The sequence below is a fragment of the Pelecanus crispus genome, chromosome 4 (assembly GCF_030463565.1).
Source record: "Pelecanus crispus isolate bPelCri1 chromosome 4, bPelCri1.pri, whole genome shotgun sequence".
NCBI lineage: Eukaryota > Metazoa > Chordata > Aves > Pelecaniformes > Pelecanidae > Pelecanus > Pelecanus crispus.
In genome coordinates this window covers 53,521,355-53,544,462 of record NC_134646.1, presented here as the reverse complement: position 1 = coordinate 53,544,462, position 23,108 = coordinate 53,521,355, and the positions used below count along the sequence as shown (strand labels likewise).

The 23,108-nt window shown below is 37.6% G+C and overlaps 1 protein-coding gene across 1 annotated transcript in view; it reads left to right on the top strand.

Annotated features, from left to right (window-relative positions):
• MICU3 (mitochondrial calcium uptake family member 3) overlaps nt 1-23,108 on the top strand; it is a 61,750-nt gene that overhangs the window by 22,107 nt on the left and 16,535 nt on the right. Inside the window, exons 5-10 of the mRNA XM_075709167.1 lie at nt 378-425; nt 1,844-1,926; nt 12,515-12,586; nt 14,061-14,099; nt 17,808-17,903; nt 22,974-23,074. Of these exons, the coding sequence (XP_075565282.1) occupies nt 378-425; nt 1,844-1,926; nt 12,515-12,586; nt 14,061-14,099; nt 17,808-17,903; nt 22,974-23,074 (439 nt within the window). The remainder of the gene's footprint in view (nt 1-377; nt 426-1,843; nt 1,927-12,514; nt 12,587-14,060; nt 14,100-17,807; nt 17,904-22,973; nt 23,075-23,108) is intronic.

Below are 23,108 nucleotides of genomic sequence, written 5' to 3'. Positions count from 1 at the left end.
GGGGTTTTTGGAAAGAAAATTGAAAAAATCATTTCTATTAGCTTCTAAGAATCTATCCAGCTTCTGTTCAATGAGACATTCTCCACTGACTGTAGTTGTTTATTTGCCATATTTAATGTATACCTCCCCTAAAATACTCACCCCGCCCCCCAAAAAAGCCAAAACCCAAACAAAAAACCCCCCACCCCATAGATCAATATTTTAGACAAATAGCTCATTGACCAGGTTGAATACAGTCACATGCACAGAAGTATGAATATGCATATGCACATGTACAAAAATGCTCCTTCTTATATATAAATTTAATATTTTCAAGTTTAGGATGTGAGGACAAGGTGAAACTAATATGGCATAACTTTTTTTTTTTTTGTCTTCAGGTGTGATATCTTACACAGAATATTTATTCCTCTTATGTATTTTAACAAGTAAGTATTTTTGGAGAAAAAAAACCCCAAAACTTCCTTACAAATTTCTAAGCTCTGAAAATATTGCTGTATGTTACAATACTCCTTTTTTTCCCCCCACGCATCCCAATATGGAAAAAAATGTATCGTGCATCTCTACGTCCATTTGAGCCTTTCCTTTCATACTGGAATCTTGTGTTATATTTTATTTAAGTGCTTTATTATCTAGAACACCTTTTACTGACTGTTGAGAAAGTTGAGTCATACACTTCAGCTAAACCCCAGTTAAAAGCTTAAATTTATTTTCTTCTTTGAAATTCCTACAAAATTTCTAGCTGAGTTTACTGAAGTTCATAAAGGACACTGAAGAAGAGAAAGATATATGTTATTAATGGTTTGTTTCACCTGTTAGTGCATAATGGGTGACATCAATGAGACAATGATAGAGTATGAAATATAACATCTGTCAAACTAAAGTAAATGTTTTATTTATGTTAGGAAACACTAACAAAATTGAATACTTATTCTTCTACCACCCATAACAACAAAGTAGAAGAACTTATAGTTAAACTAAGCCTGATACAGACTTTGTTTTGATATTTTAAGAGGTGTTTTTTGGGAAGGGGTGAAGTGTTTTACTTGTCTTTCCTTTGTATGTAATAAAAAATAATATGTAATAAAAAATTTCTGTTGGATTCATTAGGTTTTTCTTCAGACATGATTTGGATTCTTGTTGTGAATCAGAGCAGCAACTTGACCCTAAAACCTTACGGTCCCTAACTGCTGGATCAATGGATATTCTTCCATCATTTCTTTGTTATCTGGACTAAGTTCTGGCCATAATTCATCCATATTGCAAATTATTGAGTATCATCACAATGTTGCCTAAAGGCTTCACTTACAGTCCCCACATTTCAGAAATAATTTAAAATTCTAACCTGATTTCAAATTTTAATGGCTCTGAGCATGTAAGCAAGAAAATTCTGGGTCTCTTTCAACACACCATTTGTTTTGACCAGAAGTGGTATCCTGTACCTTTTTTGCAAAACTTTTTAAAGTGTGTTTTGGAACACTGTGTTTTCATACAAAATTTATTTTCTACAAATTTGTGTTTTGTAAAATGGACTCTATTTATGAACTAATACTCTTAACTACCCAACCAGCCATTACTGTGAGATACTTTTCTTGGATGTTTCATGTTCTATTTCTACTGTGTATTTCCCCTAATCTATGAATTTGTGAGCATGCCTTCTGTTTTCATAATATGGATAATGTTATTTTACAGATGTTATGATTTACATTTACTATGTACACAAATGTACTAATTTAAATTAGCGAAGGATATGTCTTTTATAAACAGGCACCAAATAATTTCTTAGAATTTTATAGTTGCTTTCTTTCCAAGGAAATAAATAATTGAATGGGGTTTTTTTTGGCAGAGCCGCATGCAGGTTTTAGAATCGCTTTCAACATGTTCGATACCGATGGCAATGAGATGGTGGACAAAAAGGAATTCTTAGTGGTACGTCTGTTTTCAGTCTTTGAATATTTTGATGTAATCTTGAATGAATCTGAAATTCATTTTTTTGTCTGGATTAAGACTCATGATGATGTCAATAATCATGAGAACATGAACTACTCTTCACTGAACGTAGTTGTTTATTTGTCTTATTTAATGTCAATAGTAAATGTAATGTAAATAGTATCTCCTTATTACAGTGCATGGGTGTGTTGTATATAATGATTTTTGAAGCTTAATCCCAGTTTTTATTCTGGATCTTTTTAACTGCTTTTTATGTGCACTACAGGGACTTTGTCCCCTCTGCAGTACAAAAAAGTTGTGATTGGGCAGGGCCAGTTTGATTGGCAGATCCCCTAGTGTTGACTAACCAGGTGGTCTTTGCTAAATGTGTATCCCAATGATTGAACGTCCCAGCACCCATTGCTCTCAGGGTAGTCTTTAACAGTTCATTGTATCATTCGATTTTCCTGAAGGCTGGTGCATGATACGGGATATGATAGACCCACTCAATGCCATGCTCTTTGGCCCAGGTGTCGTTGAAGTTGTTTCGGAAATGAGTCCCATTGTCTGACTCAGTTCTTTCTGGGGTGCCATGTCGCCATAGAACTTGCTTTTCAAGGCCCAGGATAGTGTTCCATGTGGTGGCATGGGGCAGAGGATATGTTTCCAGCCATCCGGTGGTTGCTTCCAACATTGTAGGCACATAGCGCTTACCTTGGCAGGTTTGTGGGAGTGTGATATAATCAATCTGCCAGGCCTCCCCATATTTGTATTTCAGTCATCGTCCTTGTCATGGTTTAGCTCCAGCCAGCAACTAAGCACCACTCAGCCGCTTGCTCACTCCCCCTACCCCGATGGGATGGGGGAGAGAATCGGAGGAGTAAGAGTGAGAAACACTCCTGGGTTGAGATAAGAACAGTTTAATAATTGAAATAAAGTAAAATGGTAATGATAATAATAACAATATTGATAATAATATTCAAAGCAAGTGATGCACAATGCAATTGCTCACCACCTGCCGACCGATACCCAGACAGTTCCCAAGCAGTGATCGCTGCCCCCGGCCAACTCCCCCCAGTTTCTATACTGAGCATGACATCATATGGTATGGAATAGCCCTTTGGTCAGTTTGGATCAACTATTCTGGCTGTGCCCCCTTCCCAGTTTCTTGTGTACCTGGCAGAGCATGGGAAGCTGAAAAGTCCTTGACTAGCATAAGCAGTACTTAGCAACAACTAACACACCAGTGTGTTATCAACATCCTTCTCCTACTAAATCCAAAACACAGCACTGTGCCTGCTACTAGGAAGAAAATTAACTCTATCCCAGCTGAAACCAGGACAGTCCTCCATACCAGAGAGGCTTTAACTGCTTGGCTTGCTTGATTGCAGCACATACTTAACATTCATGGATAACCTGCACGATACTGTCCATGGTCCAGTCCACCCCTCGATGATGAGCCCATTGTATGTTGCATCTGTTCCTTGATGGCCTCAAGTGTCATGGGCCCACCAAGCTATAAATAATTCACCCTTATGTTGTCAGTCCAGACCCACCTGAGCCACTTCAATTTTAGCAGCCTGATCCACCTGTTGGTTGTTTTGATGTTCTTCAGTAGCCCGACTCTGGGTACGTGAGCATCTATGTGACGTACTTTTATAACCAGGTTCTCTATCTGGGCAGCAATATCTTGCCACAATGCGGCAGCCCAAATGGTTTTGCCTCTGTGCTGCCAGTTGCTCTGCTTGCATTGCTGTAACCACCCCCACAGGGCATTTGCCACCATTCATGAGTCAGTATAAAGTACTGGCCATTTTTCTCATTCAGCAATGTCTAAAGCTAGCTGGATGACCTTCACTTCTGCAAATTGCCTCAATTCACCTTCTCCTTCAGCATTTTCTACAGCTTGTCTTGTAGGACTCTATACAGCAGCTTCCCATCTCCTATGCTTTCCCACAATACGACAGGATCCATCAGTGAACAGGGAATATTATTTCTCATTTTCTGATAGTGGATTACACAGTGGGGCCTCTTCAGCATGTGTCACCTCCTCCTCTGGTGACATTCCAAAATCTTTGCTTTCTGGCCAGTCCATGATTACTTCCAAGATTCCTGGGCAACTGGGGTTTCCTATTCGAGCCCGTTGTGTGATTCGTGCAACCCACTTACTCCACGTAGCACCAGTTGCATGATGTGTACAGGGGATCCTCCCTTTCAACATCCAGCCCAGCACTGGCAGTCGGGGTGCCAGCAGGAGCTGTGCTTCAGCACCAACCACTTCCAAAGCAGCTTGAACCCCTTCATATGCTGCCAATATCTCTTTCTCAGTTGGAGTATAGCGGGCCTCGGATCTTCTGTATCCCTGACTCCAAAACCCTAGGGGTCGACCTCGAGTCTCCCCTGGTGCTTTCTGCCAGAGGCTCCAGGTAGGGCCATTCTCCCCAGCTGCGGTGTAGAGCACATTTTTTTATATCTCGTCCTTCCCAGACTGGCCCAAGGGCTACTGCATGAACTGTCTCCCTTTTAATTTGTTCAAAGGCTTGTCGTTGCTCAGGGCCCCAGTTGAAATTGTTCTTCTTTGGTTACTTGACAGAGAGGGCATACAATCAGACTAATTTGGAATGTGCATTCCCCAGAAACCCACAACACCTGAAAAAGCTTTGTGCTTCCTTTTTGCTAGTTGGTGGAGACCTAGCTGTTATTTTGTTGATCACATCCATTGGGATCTGATGACATTTTATTCTGAAGAACTGGATCTCCTTGTGCAGGTCCCTTGACCTTACTTTGTTTTATGGCAAAAACAGCCTTCAGAAGGATTGGGACCATTTTCTTCCCTTTCTCAAAAACTTTCTCTGCTGTGTTGCCCCACACGATGATGTCATCAATGCATTGCAGGTGTTCCAGAGCTTCACCCTGTTCCAGTGTAATCTGGATCAGTCCACAGCAAATGGTAGGACTGTGTTTCCACCCCTGGGGCAGTCAATTCCAGGTGTACTGGACGCCCCTCCAAGTGAAAGCAAACTGTGGCCTGCACTCTGCTGCCAAAGGGATTAAGAAAAAAGCATTAGCAATTAGCAATTGTGGCCTACCACACTTGGCTGCCTTTGACTCCAGTTCACATTGAAGTTCTAGAGTATCTGGCGCAGCAGCACTCAGCGGTGGGATAACTTCATTCAAGCCACGATAGTCTACTGTTAATCTCCACTCTCCATTAGACTTTTGCACTGACCATATGGGACTGTTAAAGGGTGAGCAAGTCTTGCTGATCACTTCTTGGCTCTCCAGTTGACGAATCAGCTTATGGATGGGAATCAGGGTGTCTTGGCTGGTGCAATATTGCCACCGGTGCACCACTGTGGTAGCAGTTGGCACCCATTGTTCTTTGACCCTCAGGAACCCCACAATAGGAGGGTCCTCTGAGAGACTGGGCAGGGTAGGCAATTGTTTAATTTCCTCTGTCTCCAAGGCAGCTATACCAAAAGCCCACCAGTACCCTTTTGGGTCCTTGAAATACCCTCTCCTGAGGTAGTCTATGCCAAGGATGCACGGAGCCCCTGGGCCAGTCACAATGGGGTGCTTTTGCCACTCATTCCCAGTTAGGCTCACTTCAGCTTCCAGTACAGTTAGCTGTTGGGATCCCCCTGTCACTCCAGAAATACAGATGGGTTCTGCCCCTGTATAGCTTGATGGCATTAGGGTACACTGTGCACCGGTGTCCACTAGAGCCTTATACTCCTGTGGGTCTGATGTTCCAGGCCATCGAATCCACACAATGCAGTAAACCCAGTTGTTGCTTTCCTCCACTTGGCTGGAGGCAGGGCCCCTCTAGTTCTGGTTGTAGTATTCGCTACTCACTTCTTGTAAGTATGAATCAGAAGTCTCTTCATTAAGATCAGGAGTAAGATCAGCCCTCCTACTCTGTCTAGGGAACTGCTCACTGGAAACTCGAGCCGCAATTTTCCTGGAAGAACTGCCTTCTGTGATTGTTTTTCCTTGCAACTTACGTACCTGTGCCTCTAGGATCAAGGCAGATTTTCCATCCCAGTTCCTCATGTCCTCTCTGTGGTCATGCAGGTAAAACAACAGTGTGGCCCATGGTGTGTACCCCCTATATCCTCCCTCTTGAGCAGAGGCGCACACACTTCTAATAGCTGAGGTATGGGTCCGTACAGGTGGGGAGTGGAATCTGTCCTCTTTGTGTTGCTGGACCAGTTTCTCCACAGCCGAGACGAGAGAGGAAGAGAGATTTTCTTCGTATTGCCAGAGCTGGCCAGCCAATTCATCCACTGTTTGTCCCTCTCTGTCTTCCCGTGTCATTACTGCCAGTGAGTTGGCATGCAATGATGGTGCACTCCGTACAAACTGCCACCACATGGCTCGCGTGCACTTGACTTCATCAAGATCTTTGGATAACTGATTGTTGTCCAGGACATCATAAATCATCTCCAGCACATCTAATTCCCTCAGGTACTGGACACTTATCTCCATGGTGGATTGACTTGCCTGGGTGACATGTAGCATCTTCCTTGAAGGGATACCTTTCCTTCACACCTGACAGCCTCCAGAGGCTGAGGGTTTGTGCCCCTATTCCAATTGCTTTGTCAGTGCCCCCTTCCCTAGAAAGGGATCCCAGCTGCTTGGCTTCCCTACCCTCTAATTCCAGGCTACTGGCCCCATTATCACAGCATTGGAGCAGCCAGATGACAATGTGCTTGTGTGGACGACAGCTTGAAATCCTTTCACATATCTCACAGCTCACTCAGGGATAGAGATCAGGTGGTTACTGTCTCATTTATGAGTTCTTCCTCTCCAATGAAGAGGAGGAACTCTCCCACCAAGTTCTTCCTTGAGGGAAAATGAGGAATTCTTCCTGTTCTCGTGATGGCCCTGCTTTAGAGTAGTCTGCCTCCTCGCTGTTGGGAGAGTGTGCTTCTTCCTCCTGCTCCCTCTTAGAAGGAGCTTCTTCATCCCTTTCTAAACAAGCTGACTTCCGCTTCCAATATTTCTTCTTGTGTATGGGGGCGACTGATAACAGCATGGGTTGGTTCTTTGGTTTAGCTGCGGTGCCTGTCACGGGGACTGGAGTAGCTGCAGTGCTTGTTGGCTTGTTTTCCCTCTTTTCTTCCTGAGGGTGCTGCATAATACTGAGCAGTGTTTGGTAGATGCTAGCCAGGGCCCAGCACAGTGCAGGAAGTTGTGCCTCTTCGGAATAACCATGGCTTTTTTTTTTTTTTTTTTTTTTTCCAAACATTCTATCACTTCATCAGGATCCTGTAGTTGTTTGGGAGTGAAGTTCCAGACCATTGGAGGTGAGAAGTTCTCCAAGTACCTGCCCCTATTCTCCCCCATGCCATGCCACCCATGACCATCCAGCCTCGGGGCACATCTCTGGGTGATTTTTTTAAATAGTTGTTTAACCCTGAACAAGATCTGAAACACATTCAGGAGACATAGCAATAGGAGCATACTGGCTTGAACGCCCCGAGGATATTCAAAATTCTCAAGAGCTGGTGTAACTAGCCTGAGGGAGAAAGGGAAGGTGAAAGAACGGGGGAAAGCATCCCCCCTTGTCTTCCCCGTAGATTGGTTCTCTGAGGAGAAAAGGTGAAGTGTCATTTTTAATAATTTCCAAGACATGGCACACGAGGTATGGAGATGACGGTAATGCCGAGTACAAATACCAAATTAGTCTTTTGACCAGTAATATTATCATGTCATAAGCCGATGTTACATGGTACAGCAAAATGATAATCCTGACCCGTCTTCCAGAAGTGATAAACAGAACACATACTGCAAGTGAGGATTTACATAATACAACCACGCAAACAAATAAAACAACATTGTGACAGGTGACTATTAAACTAATATAATGAATGCTTAGAACAAATTTATTTTAACACACTCTGGTCAGATCTGTCGTTATCTCAACCCTCCGAGCCCCAAGTTGGGCACCAAAAAAGACTGTCATGGTTTAACCCCAGCTGGCAACCAACCATCACACAGCCGCTTGCTCACCCTCCCCCTCAGTGGGATGGGGGAGAGAATCAGAAGTAAAAGTGAGAAAACTCTTGGGTTGAGATAAGAACAGTTTAATAATTGAATTTAAAAAATAATCATAATAATAAAAAATTGTAATTTAAAAAAAAAAGACAGAGAGAGAGAACAACAAAACCCAGGAAAAACAAGTGATCAACCACTCACCGCCTGCAGACCAACATCCAGCCAGTCCCTGAGCAACAATCGCTGCCCCCCAGCCAACGCTCCCCAGTTTATAAACTGAGCATCACGTCGTATGGTATGGAATATCCTTTTGGCCAGTTTGGGTCAGCTGTCCTGGCTGTGCCCCCTCCCAGCTTCCTGTGCACCTGGCAGAGCATGGGAAGCTGAAAAGTCCTTGACTAGTATAAACACTACTTAGCAACAACTAAAACATCAGTGTGTTATCACATTATTCTCATGCTAAATCCAAAACACAGCACTGTACTAGCTACTAGGAGGAAAATTAACTCTGTCCCAGCCAGAACCAGGACACAAATATAACATTAAGAAGCCTTGGAACAAGAGGGCTATTTCGGATTTATGTTCATTTCATTTATTTTCTGATTTTAAAAGAAATGGGACGAATAATTAATGCTATTCTAAATGAATGTCAGCGATGAAGTGAAAAACTTATCATTTAAAAAAAACCATGAAATGCCGAAGATTGCCTGCTCATCATCAGGGCTTCTGATTTTACAATGACTACGTGGCTTTAAATTAACAAACTGCATAATACAGTAGAAATCAGAGTTTTGTAAATTGGTAATGTCCATACGCAGCAGATGTCTGGGATTACACTGAAACACTCAGCTATGGCAAACAGGTTTTGACATTTCTTTAGAAATTAGCATTTAAAGGTTTGTGGTTAGTGGTTTAGACAAGCTTCCTGAAGACTGCACAAGGCCTTTATTTTCTACTGAACAGGTACAGGTGATTAACAGAATAAAAAATATAAGAATTGAATCAGGTATTTGTAAAAAAGATATTTGCAGAAGACCTCAGTTCTTATCTTCATACATTTTTATGTAGTTGAGTTCATAAATAAGTACAGTAAGTACATCTGAGAAAAAGCCCACTGCCTTACTGAAGAAGAAGAAGGAATAAAATACAAAGAATGAAACAGACACATGGAATGGATTTACGTGTCAGACTGGTATTTATTTAAAACAAAGACACCCTAATTTTCTGTGTGCTATTTCTTAATTGTTTTCAAGTCAAGTTATAGGGTCAATTCAGATAAGCTATGCTAACCTAAAGAAAATGGAAACATGAAAGAAACTGTCCTCAACACACTGAACTTCCCTCAGTTCTTTTCAAGGAAGTGATACACAACCAAGTGAGTGAGATCTGAGATCTCGGGGACTTATTTTCTGGTGGCATAGCTTAAGCAGAACAGGTCTCATTTATTTTGGAAGCTGTCACCACTCACAATGTGGCATGCTGATCATTTTTTGTACTCTAATATTAAATGTACACATCCTTATATTTGCCAGTTCCTAATAACCATCTCCTCTGGTTGGGGAAAAGAGCTAGCAAACATTGGATTAATTGGCTAAAGGAAAAATAGAAGAAGAAGAAAAAAAAAAGAAAAAAAGTGTTTCATGATTCCATAAAACAGAATGTGGTGGAATAGACTGACAACTTCAAAAAAAAAAGGCTTCCATTGCAATGCTTAAGTAGGAGGCAACTGAAGCAGGAGGCTTTGTCTTTCAGAAACTGATGCTGAAAATGAAATCAAATAAGTATATAAGGCAGGAAGCAAGGACAACATTTAACTATGGATATTGCATCTTTCTAATTATACTTTTATAGTTCTCTTCACATCCTACTTTTTATTTGTTCTCTGTCGTGGTCCCTGATAAAAATGTCTCTTTCTTATTCTTTTCGTGTTACCAGACTTGGTAGATAGAAGAAAGAATGGAAAATTTTCAGACAGTAAATATACTGTTCTCCACCTATTCCTGTATTTAATGAATTTGTATAGATTAAACCTGACCCGAACTCTGCTTGTTTTCTATGTCAGTGACCCTTCAAAAGTTAGATCAAAACCCATAAGTCAGAATGTTAGATCTGAAATGAGAAAGACTAAAATCGATAGCTAGGTAGGTAGATAGACAATGTCTGTGTAAATAAAAGTAAATAGGAGAATAAAAGTTGATTCAGTGATGCTGCAGCTGTGATAGACCTGGCCCCAGAACATACATTTGGTATCTGTACTCACCTTGCTTGGGTATGTATCATCTCCTGTGTGCCTGGAAGCAGGAGACTGTAAGTGTTGCCATTTGAACTATTATCTAGCATTTGTAAAATACTTCTCCACTGACTACAGTCAGCTAACATAAAATTGGAAGTATAGTTAATACTATTCAGTTTTGCAAATGAAGAGACTTTGAAGAGACTGGTGTAGGGATCACGTTATGTGATTCTTGAAGGGAAGAGTACATGTAGTGAAGAGTTGAAAAATACTTAATTTTTCCAATAACAGCTTTAGTGTTTTTGTAAACTAATTCCATGATGTTTGTGCTTTCCTCTTTGCTTATGTCATAGGGGTGAGGTCAGGGAACAGAAGGATTGTGTTCCCTTGTTACAGGAGACCTTGTTTTTGCTGCTTTCAGCAGTCAATCTCATTATCCCATTTCAAACAATGTTCCTATGAAAGTAGTCCTAGATCTTTTTTGCATTCACTTTTCTACTCGCTGGTGTCCTATAGCACTCCTTCTGAACAAAAGATCCATTTCCAGAAGTTTAGCAAGTGCTTTAATGATGAATGCAACAGAATCCCACTCCCTTTGCCTCTGTGGCAGAGGAAATGCATCCAAGGATGCATTGCTTTTTACCAATCTTTTTTGATTTTTCAATTACTGCCACTATTCTCTCCTACTTGATGGCTTGTCACTTTACTTTTGACAAGGTATTTTCTTTCTACTTCTCTTTCTTCGTTTGCCTTTCTTCTTTCCACAGTTTTGGGTTGCAAACTATGTAATACTCTAGGCCATCCAGCTAAATGTCCTATCATGACTCCTTCCTTGTCAGCATAGGTTACAGTAATTTGTGCCTGTAGGTTTTCAAAAAATCAGAAAAAACATACCAAGGTCTGTAATTGATCCCATACTCAAAAATACATATAGTGATACACACAATATTCTGGTTTGTATTTGCCTTACAGGCAATTCCAGAAAACAGTCGACAGTTTTGGAAATTCGTAAAACGTTATTTATAAATGTGTTTGCTATTTAATTGCTAAACTATATTCATTTATTTCAGTGGTGTTATACCCCTACAGTAGAATTTGTTGATCCTTTGTCTTAGTCATCTGCCTTCTCTGAAATACGGTATTCTGAAATTAAATTTGGAAAATTTGCTTGCAAAATTTATCACACTTTGTTTCACATTCCCATCCCTGGGGAGCTCTGTGTGTGTGTCATTACAGTATGAGGTTTTTATTAGGCTTCTGGTAGGTAAAATTGGGTCTTTGAAACAACTGCTACAATTGTGTATTTATGGTACCACCATGTGCAATGATGTTTGGTTCTGAAAATACCATATTCTACATAGGACAAATTTGTCAGCCACAGTGTTTTTTCTTTTTTCAGCCATTTTGAGATTAGCAAATGCTCTGAGTGGCAGTACAATATTTTCAGGTGCCATTTTTGAAAAGCTGAAGTTCACTGGTAGAGATATAGATGGCATCATTGTTAATACTGCTCTGTCACCTGTGAAGAGGAAACAAGGTGTCACTTTTTTCTAATAGTTTGGGAATATTAGTAAGTATTACAATATATATAATCATTTAAAGACTACAGATTCTTACAAAGAAAGATAAGTACAGACCATTTCTTAGTCTGAAGACTGCGGTTCCCAAAAATAAATATGTTTAATAATCTCTGTATGTTTTTAAATCTTGTATTTGAGGTTTTCTCAGAAGTCGTGTTTAAAGCTCTTAATGTAGAGAAAGTTGTGAAAGGGGTATTTTACAAGACCTGAAGGTATTCTTTGAACAGACTTGAAAAAAAACAGTCCTTGATAAATTGCTCTTGAGTAATAGTTTGTTGCTGCTGAAGAGGAATGTTTCACCCCCACCAGGTGTTTTCACCCTTCCCTTGTGCCAGCAGGAGTAAGAACTGATCTGGTTGGAAACTAAAATATGAAAAAAAAAAGATTGATCCAGCTGCTTACATAGCTACACAGATACTAATTAGTACCCAACAAGAAAGGAGGTGGTGAAAAAGGCTGGAACTCCCCCTTTTTGTATAGGCTGGGTTGGCTAAAATATAAGGCTAAATAAGATGTTCTTAGTATTGTGGTCCCAAATAGAATTATTAGCGTTACTTTGTGGAAAAAATACTTCCGTTTTCCTTTCTGTGTGATGGTTAGGGTGACAGAAGGAACATGAAGACCTGAATATGAACAGTAAAGCATCATTGAAACACTGATATTTTAGTAAAGAACTACATTTTAATACTGTTTGCAGCGTTCCTCGTGATGAATGATTGTTATGCATGTGAAATAGCCCAAAAACTAAATAAGAACAAAATGGTTTGTTTTTTAGCTACAAGAGATTTTCAGGAAAAAAAATGAGAAGAGAGAAAGAAAAGGAGATGAAGAAAAACGTGCAATGCTGGTAAGTAAAATTGGAATAGTTGCAGCTGGTAGTTGGTTGGTTTTCTTCTATGTAGGACAAAATTGTGCGTGTGTATATATTTCAGTAATCACTTTTGAATTTTATTTAAATAATAAATTCATATAATTAAAAGAATATGTATAACTATATAAAGAAAAAAGCCATATTTAGCCTAAATGGTAGTTATTGAAAAAATATTTAATTGGTCTATAGAAAGGGAAAATTAGTGTTCAAATATTGTATTACATATTATGACAGTAGCATTGATTCCATTTGGAATATATAAATGTAGGAAAAGTGAATAGCAATGACCTGGTGTTATTGTCTGTAAGAGTGAGAGATCTCAGTGGCAAGACCAAACTATACTCCTGCTCTCATAACTAACAGAAACTGTTCATGTAGACATATAGATCCTGATGCTTGTTATTAGCATAATAGTTATTTTGTTTTAAATAAAAAATATTTATTTTTAATAAATAAATAAATAAATGTATAAAAATAAAAATATAAATAAATAAAAATAAAAACTAAAAATAAAATAAAAAAATAAATAAAATAAAAAATTTTTAAAAAACAGTTTTAAAATAGCTGATGTTGTAAGTGAACTTAGATTTTATATTCAAATTTAATTTTTTATTAAATCCTGCTTTTGACCAATGCAAGATGGTTTTAGTTGTTTATATTATATGAATAGATTTTTGTGGAATATTGAATACTCATTTAATGTCAAATTTGCATTTCTTATGTGCATAAGAAAGGTTAAGTCAGAAGTAGACAAGTCTGTGGTGGTCTGTGTGGAGGATGGCAGAGGTAGCAGGAACTTATTTTACTGTTGGACAAGCAACAGTTAGGGACAAGTCTCTGTCAAGCCCGCAGCAGAAAACAACATGTTAATTTGTGATTTGCATATCTATGGCAAAAATTCCTTATTATAAGAAACGTTTTGACATGTATGCAAAGCTTCTCATAGTGCCCATTATCCTTTTGGGACCATAGATGCTTGATCTCACATCTTTGTCCCTGAAACCATAGGAAGTTTGAATTTCAAGAATTAATACTTTTTAAACCTTCCCTGAGCATAAAAAGGGATCTTTTCTTCCAACCCAGAGAGGCCTATCCTTCTCAGCTTTTCAAAACTGTAGGTCAATTGTTGAATCTCTCGCACACTGTTTATTCTGAACAAAGGAAACTTACACCCAAAAGAAGAGCTTTTGGAAAAAGTAAAGATTACGAAATGGAACATTCCTCCTGATAGTAATCTCTGCAACTCTGTACTTCTCTTTTGAAAATTTAAAGAATGAGATTGAAAATAAACCATTTTTTCTTCACTATCATTTTAAAAACAAAAAAAAAAAGTTAATAATATATAAAATAAAGATTTACTTGTCTTAACCTATTCTGTTGTGTTTATTTTTTTTTCCTTCTTTTGGCTTCATTCTGACATGTGATACTTGGCTTGGCCCGTTTTTGTCAGCGTCTTCAACTTTATGGATATCATACTTCTACTAACAGTGTATGTACTCTAATTATTTTCCATTTACGCAGTCTTCACCAGTGAGGTGAAATAATATGCTATAAGAAAATTTACTATAGTTATCTTTTTCATTAAGTAACTTAATTCTGCTAATCAGTAAAAATGTGATGGATCTTCACTTGCATAAAAGGTTGTGCATGCTTGTTGCATGCATTCTGAACAGGCAAGCCTACCAGGAGGAAAGGTTGCTCTCTCTATTTATATAAAATGAAGGAAACAATATTTTTAAGGGAAAGGACAAAGTATATCTTAAGAAATTATAGACTTGGTTTTAATTAACATATGTAAGTTAAGTCATCCTGCATGAGTCCTTTGATCCAGGTCTGTCTTGTCTCCTTGTGTATAATGTGAATTAATAGTCAAATAAAAAGAAACCAGAAGAGAGCTTTTATATTTTTGTGCTTCACTTACAGAACAAATAAATAAGAATTTTCAGTGCTGAACTAGAATAGGATTTTACAGAAAACAATCGCTGTATTATGTAGGTGACGATAAACTTATTTTCAGTCATTTTTGAGGAGTGGGAGAGAGAATCGGCAGGAGAGAGATCTTCTGGGTTTTGAATGGCTTCACCCCGACCTGATTAATTTTTGGATCACAGCAGAAGTAAAACTGTTGTAAAAGAAGTTTGTTGTGATGTTAAAACAGAATTAAGCTTGGTTTGATATGATTATTATGATATCCAAAGTGAGGGGAGGGACCCTACGAGAATTAGATAACTAGTGAAATTACAGTTTTAAAGTCTGTTTCTTTATAAAATCATTCACAGGGATGCACAGCTTTATTTCCTGTGAAGTTAGCACGTACAATTTGAGCAGGATGCAGGAAGGAAGTCTGTTGAATAAAAAGGTGCAGTGACATGATGTTGATGCTGCAGTGTTGCGAGAATAACGTAGTAGGAAATGTGAGGGCTTATGATTCAACAGATTTTTAGATCAGGCTTTACTGCAGTGAAGGGCGCTGTACAGTGGTTGCCATATTCCTGTGCTGCCTCCTATTTTAAACTGAAACCAAACTAGTTAGGCTTTCCTACTCATATAATAGTTTTCAGCTTTAGTAAAAAAAATCTCCTTCTAGATGTGGTCCACTCCAGCCACATCCTAACTCTGTATCAAGATGTTGCCTGGGTGTGCGCCATCTTTTCCTGCCCTCCTACGACCTGAATGGAGATCTCCACGCAAAGGAAACTCAGACGTGTAGGAATTCACAGCAGCCAACAAATCCCCCATCCCAGAATATTGATATTTTTTATTTCTATTTCTCCTACTGAAACAAAAATTGTAGCAGCCTTTTCAGTTTCCTTTGATGTCCTGGGGAATTGAAGATACTCATGACCTAGGAGATGCAGCCCTGAAAAGTCCAGGATAGTCCAAAGTGCTGTGTTGGGCCCTTTTCCTCACTTCATCCTTCAAAACAGCTCTGATTTTTTGAGAAATGTCAAGGTCTATAAGCCATAGGGTGCATACAGTGAAGTTTTAAATAGGTTAAATATTTTTGTCTTTTTATTTGCATAGGTTAATTCCTTCAAGTCATGTTCTGTCGCATACCGCAGTTGTGTTTTAAGACTACTTCAGCATGTATTGCATGAGTGCTCTTACTAGCCTAATGCCAAGCGGAATATGATAGTTATGATGAGATGCATGTAAGGAGAATCAAATGTGCATGCCCGGAAATACTAATTCCATTGGCTAAAGTAAGTCTCCAGTAAGAGAAGAAATTCAGTGAATACTTAAAAGAGCTATATTACATTATTTTATGGTTAAAGGACTGGGGTGTTGTTCATACACATAACCCAGTAAATACCAAAGGGATAAATAAGTGTAAGAGAGAAACTGAGGCCCTAAGGATCTAATCCTGTATGCACTGAAATAAACCAATTTCTTTGAGTTTAGCAGTTCAGGACTGAACAGAGTTATGAGAATACTGTGGCCACAATGTAGGAACTGGTACTCCAAAATAAGAGAAAGATAAAACCAGAATTTTTCAAAAAGGAAAAAAAAGTATAATATACGTTAAGCATGGATATAATTCCTGGTAGTTTGTCATGTTTCTTTGATGACAGAAGGAGCTGAGTTGAATTGTTAGTGGAGAAAGAATAGAACTTGCAGAAGAGTTACACAAATTGAAAAAAAAATTGGATTATTTAGCGTATTTCCTTCTAGCAAACATGTTGCGGTGTTCTGCAGCCAGACACACTTCATATTAAATATCTTAATACCTTTTAATCTTTTTTTTTTAAATTGCATACTGACTTACTGCTGAAATGTTTCTTTAGGACTAAGAGTGTTACTTGTATGCAGTGTAAATTTACATAATGATTCATATACAGATGCATTTTTATAAACATGTAAAATATAGCTGAAGCAAATTAATACAAGGTGGTCCCATAAGCACTGAGCCCCATTAGTGTGGTAAGAGCCCTTAAATAATGTCTTCACTCATGTAACTCTGTATCACTGCGGGATGTACTGCAAGCATATTGAAGACCTGTTACCTGAGGAGATACTGTGCTAAAGAACGTTAAGGGAGAGTAGAAAAATAGAAATCATACTATATTTCAACTGTTTAAAGAATTAAATTTATATTTCCATGATTGACATAATGTGGAATACATAGAGTCAATAAACCTTCAGCTCTGTAACGTAGCCTTGATAACGATGTGGTTTTACACATCATACAGCACTCGCATCAGTGTAAATCTTCTAAGAGAATAGTATGTGCTGACTCAAAAAAAAAAAAAAGTTTTTGTTTGCAGTTAGAAGACTAAATTCATTCTGTCTTTGTCTTGCGTGCCCAGATGGACAGGAGTGGGAAGCCCTGAAAGTAGAAGACCTAGTTTACATTGACTTCTGGAGAGAAAGGGGAAAATGCATTCAGTTGCAATAACCCTAATCAAGTTCAGATAGCCTTCTGCTGTCTTTAGGATCACCTCCCCTAGACTCTTTGGGGAAACAAAGAAAAGTGTATTAGGTAGATCTTCGAAGACTAATTGCAAGGTAGAGGAAGGCCTGTTTTGATAAGGGAGGATTTTTCAGGTTTCCAAATACGAAACATTTCAGAGCAAAAAGGTAAGCGTATTTTCCTTGGAGAGATTAAACACTTACTTTCTATTTAAACAAGGTAAGTTTGATCATTAGTGTTCTCTTGCTAAGTATGTTACAGTTGAAGTTGGACTAACTAGGCTTGCTTTTTGCTTTTTGCTTTTCTTTATTGTTGCAAGGATGTCACCCTGATTACTGGATGAAATTAATTTTATATAACTAATCAGATGGTAGCATTTATATTTTGACCAATGGGAAAACAAATTTCATATCATAAGAATATAAATTAATATTTTTTGGCAAAATAGAATTGTTGGGAAAAACAACTGCAAAATACTGAGTTTAGAGGATGTTTTCGCATATTACTTTTGATAAATATTTTCTCTAAATTATTTTGTTTGGAAAAGTGGAGTCTGGTGATACTTTTGGCACAGCCAAGTTACGAGTAATCAGCAAATAGCTGTAATATACTAGTGTTCCTCTGATTTACTAAGTGTCATGTAACTGGGTAGAAATTTCTCTTTGTAGAAGCAAAAGAGTCAAGCCATGCTTTTGAACATCAGTTGGAAAATATTTTAAAGTCTGCAAGCAGTTGTTTCATTGTTCTTTGGTTTTCAAATGATTGTGCTTCTTGAAACTTCTGCAGGTTCTTAAAACAGAAGGAGAGGACCTTGTCCCCAGAAGCTATTGGGATACTTTGAGACGTAGCACAAGCCAAGCACTCTTTTCGGACCTTGCAGAGGTATAAGACAACCTCTGTCTCTGGTCCATAAACAGACGGCTATTTTATTTGTTTCTGTTCTGTTTGTTTTCCTATTTTATGCACTTTGTTTCTTTTCTTCCTTTTAATTATTTTTTTTAAACCTGAAGGTTCTCAGATGAAATTGATTTGGTTCTATGCAGTGCAATAATTCAGAGTTCTCATATCCAAGTAAAAGCAAAGTTACCTTTTGAAAGAGTTGGAAGATTGAGTCCTCTTCAGTCCTAATTGTAAAAAACATTTTCTGACACTAATAGTGACAGCATTTCACAGTTAGAGCAATAATTCAGGAAACCTTTGGCATTTAGACTTGGTCCAGTGATGTGCCAACTTTAATGAGAGTTGCAGCCCTTTAAGCTTTTAATGTTTAGGTCCTTAACATGCTTTTTCTGTATGTTATCAAAACTTATCTTCACAAAAACAGTATCGCGCAAAGATTGCTTTAATTGTTCAATTGAACCAGAAATGTTTTAAGGTAACCAAAACAGTCTTTTTGAATATTACACAATCATTATGGAAGACTAGCAATATCACTGTGCTGTCAAATTAATTTCCATAGTTCTTGAAAATCTAATCAGATTCTTGTTTCATGATATGCTTTCAAACAATTGAGTAAGACATTTATTTGTACTCATCATCTAAGCAGGTTAGAAAACTAGATCATTTAGGCTTTTCTGTGCCCCATACAGTGAGGGTGATTGCTCTGCTCGTTGTGGCATTAACTCCCCACTGACTTTCTGGTCTCAAGTCCCATGCTTCATAAGCAGGATCATAATGAGAAAAGAACATGGAACTGAAATGGACCTCCAGGGTAAAACAATCTTTTTCTTTGCTTCGTAAGCAATGTGTGCTCCATATTAAAAGTAATTAGTGTTTTGTCCCTGCTGTTCCTCTGCAGAAGCTATTGAATAACCTGAGGACTTGGATGGACTTTTTGTAATTTCCAGGCTAAATTTACTCATAATCCCTTTATACCAGTCTGTTGTCCCTTAATTTTCATAGGGCTTTTTCTTCTTTAGTGTTGACCTTCTTACTCATGGTTGTGTTTATAAATGCCCATCATAGCCCACAGTTTTAATTATCATAGGCTAAACAAAACAGGGTCTTTGATTTTTCTCTTTAAGGTAGAACCTAGATTTCCCAGGTATCAAATAGGCTTTCTCTGTACCTCTGTCAGCTTGAGTTCATTTGCCTTTGAACAAAACAAAATGTAGTATTATGGAACTGAGTTTTAGACCAACATTTATAGCAATATTCATACATCCATAGTAATCCTGCAATAAAGCAGTATACCCAGCCTTTCTTTCCTCGCTTTTAAATTGATGAGCTCCTGAGCTGTTAGTCCAGTTATTAGTCCTTATTTATTCCACCAAATTTTAAAGCCCAGAACATTAGTGTTCCTGTCTAGTCAGCTAAGGGAGACACAGGAGGGAGAGAGGGCTGCTCTTTTCATTGACTATTTAAGGAACTTGGGGCCCTCAGTTTTCTGAATTAACTATTGTTGTAATCTACAGTTAGTTGGCATGAATTCAGTCCCAAAAATAGATGGACTTAAGTTTAGTAATCGCTACATGCCTTTTATTTGAGGAGAGAGAGATTTTTTGCATCTGATACCTCAGGCTAGTATCTGTAACCTACAATGTAATTGAAGCTTAACAGCAGCTATATTAAACATTGATTTAAATTGTCTGTAAAATGTATAAAAAGTCTCTCTGCTAATTTTTAATTCATTTTATGAAAAAAATTGTATATCCTTCATTTCCTCTGCTGAGAATTTCCCACTTCTCACCATAATCTTTATCTTGCTTGGTTTAAGTTTGAGCCGGATGGCTTTCATCCATGTGCTTCTCTCTCCCAGGTACTCTCACATCTGAATGATATTATAGTCCTCTGTACTAAGAAAGTGGCATAAAGCTAGGTGACACTGGAGTCTATGTTGTTTCGTAGCCTTTTGAAAAGGCCTTGTGTAAGTTGAAAAGGAGAGTAAATACAGTTCATTGTTATGAGAATGAACTTATAAGGTCTCTTTGGGGGAAAAAAGACATTATTCATCACACCCAGTTTCTTTCTAGGGCAGTTTACAGTATTGTTTCTGCTATTCCTAATTTAAAGCAGCTACACTATCCTGTTGGAATATGCCATTTACCACTGAGTTTAGTTTGTGGGTTTATTCTTAAACTACTGAGACTGGAAATCAGTAGGGTTATTATCACTATTGAAAAATCAACGACTTGCAGTAAGAAATCTCTTCCTAACTCCAAGCATAATGTGCATACTTCATTCTCAGAGTATGTTGCAACAAGTGGACCATCACTCATGAGTTTAATTTACCTTTAGTTGACTCTCTTTAATCAAAAGCTTGAAATGAATTTTTCAGAATGTAAACAAAGTAGATTTACTGCTCTTCAGGTTAGGGAATTGAGAGGAAAAGGTGTTGCCATTATGCAGCAAGCCAATAATGTGACTGAAACACTTGTCTCTCCTGTTTGTCTCTTTACCTGTACTTGCATTGCAGTTAGTATGAAGGTAAGGAGAAGCGAGGCAGGTTTTTATTCTCATGTAAAAGACTTCAAAATATATTAGATCAAAATAGAGTCTCATATTTGTATATATGGAAACAGGTGCGGTCATTGCATTTTCACTGATGTAAAGTACAAAATTCATTTTATTATGAACAGTAAGTAATAGTTTTAAATGATTAAGGCTTTTGTTTTTACCCTTACCCCTTAAGAGAGAGAATTTATATAATGCTTTCAAAGCAGAAGGAGCACAGGAATAGTTTTCAGTTGCCTGCAATTCTACAGAGAAGCACACTGGGTTGAGTTTCTGGGGCGAGGTTTTTGTTTGGGGTTTTTTCATATAGTGAGGCTGACCAAATGGGAATTGTGAAAAGACTTACAGATTGTATTTTTTTTAAATGGTTCTTTAGATATGGATGAATGCAACCTAAGTCTAAGGTTTTGAAATGTTTTTGCAAGATGAAAGGCTGTAATTTAACATTTGATATCTTTTCAGTGTACTTGAGGGAAATTGTTTGAATGTGCTTAGGGATTTAATTGCTTAAAAGACACAAGAAATCAGGGTATCTGCATTTCAGTATATTGTGTCCTGTAGTGGAGGATAACAATATTAAAAGACAAATAGTGATTACTTTTCTGAATTAGTTTGCTCACTTGAAGAGCAGAGCTGTCTTAATTGAAGGACATGAAATATCTTTCTACCTATATATACACCATGTCATCTTATTTCTCCCTGGAGAAGAATATGAGAATAAAGAGGAAGCTAGAGTACATGAAATACAATCTTGAGAATCCTAAACTGATTATACCAAAGTACAGAAAAGTCTCTCCCATTTCTTTAGTTCATGGGTGTTGAAAGGAAAGGATTTGTGTTGTTACTGCCTCATGTTTTTCCTTGTTGTTGATACATAAATACTCTTAATGCATATTGCATTTTATGTTTTTTTTACAAATCAGTATGTAAATTTGAAATTAATATAGTCTGTTTCAGAGAATGTAGATATGAAATGGTTTTCTATGGTACATGACGTTGAACTACTGCATACTGTTCAAAATTTCTTCCTGGTTTCTTCATTTAGAGTTTCTCCATCTGTTATAAATTTATAGACTCTTCAGTTATGAAATAAAGTCAGACTTAAAGGACTCTTGAGTGTAGCTTTAAGGTTTGTATATGCAGATCTTTATAGATCTGTATAAACAGTTTTTTATACTTACAGTAAAACCCATAGGTTTATAATCTATCATTATGGTGATAAATTAGTACTGTTACATCTCCCAGATACTTGCTAGGTTTCTGTACTGTGTACTCTGTTTTGTACTTTTAAACAGTAGAGTCAGCAGGCACACTTCCACAAAAATATGGTGTTGCTGATGGGTGGTAGCTTGCCATCATAAGATTTTTGTAAGAAAAACGAGAGCTCAGACAGAAGGTTCTCCCTAGGCAGGTGCAGCAAGGAGACTAAATATATTACTTCTTGAATTTCAGATGTTGGCAGATGTATGTTAATGCCAGAAGGACATAGCCATGGTGGAATACTATGGCTTATTTAAGAGCCTTATATTACTGAATTATTTTTCTAGCTCTTCAGTGTATCAAGAGTTTCTTTGTAAAAGAGATAAAATCAATGCCCATACACAACAATTAAGGGTAACGAATATGTAGTAAAAAAGTGGAATGTTGCACAATCACTATACACAGATGATAGTTACTTCTGTTTATACACTGATGATAGTTACTTCTGTTTATATGCATGTCTTCCTATTTGCAACTCTTGCTGTTACAAATGGTCAAAGTTAGTTCGTTTTACTATTATAAGTCTGTGCCTTCAAAGTTGATATTTATTTAAGGAAAAAGTATTAGTACATGTTCACAGTTTCCTGTCTGATGCAGAGACCACATACTCAGTAGATGAGGAACGTTCTTAAGAGAATGAATCAAAGTATTATGTCATTATTTCAAAATTTCTTACGATTCTGTTGTTTTAAATATATTTGGGCAATAAAATGTAAACTGTAGTCATCTGCTACTTACAGAAGAGAGTCATATAAAGTACACCTGACTGATGTGAGTGGTTTTGGAATACAATCTCATAATTTTGAAATATCAAGTAAGAGTATATGAAGTAACTTTCTTTAACTTCTTTGTCGTTGCATAGTAGAAGGGAAGGAGATTGTGTACAAAGGGAGTTATTTTTACGGTTTATTTCAACTGACTAGTACGTTTTTTTTTCTCAAGAGTTTCTGGTTTTATTTTTCATGCTTTTTCCCCCTTCATTGCACCTTCCATTATATTATACTGTTGTTTTAAGTGTTTTGTACTAAATGCAATTAACAGCCTAATGCTATTTTGTGTGAAAATTGCATGACTAAATTAATTTAATGGATTTTAATACTAAAGTCTTTTTTAAGACTGTGAACATAAAACACAAACTCTTTTAATAGAAAGGTCTATTGTGATGATAGGCATTCTCAGATTATACTTCTGTAACTGATCCAATGATGGCCTTCAATTTTTTTTATTCTAATATTTAAGCGTGCTGATGATATTTCAAGTTCACTGTCAGATACTACACTGCTTGTACACTTTTTCGGCAAGAAAGGAAAAGCTGAACTGAACTTTGAAGACTTTTATAGGTGAGTCTCAACTTTATTAATTCCTTGTAAAAAA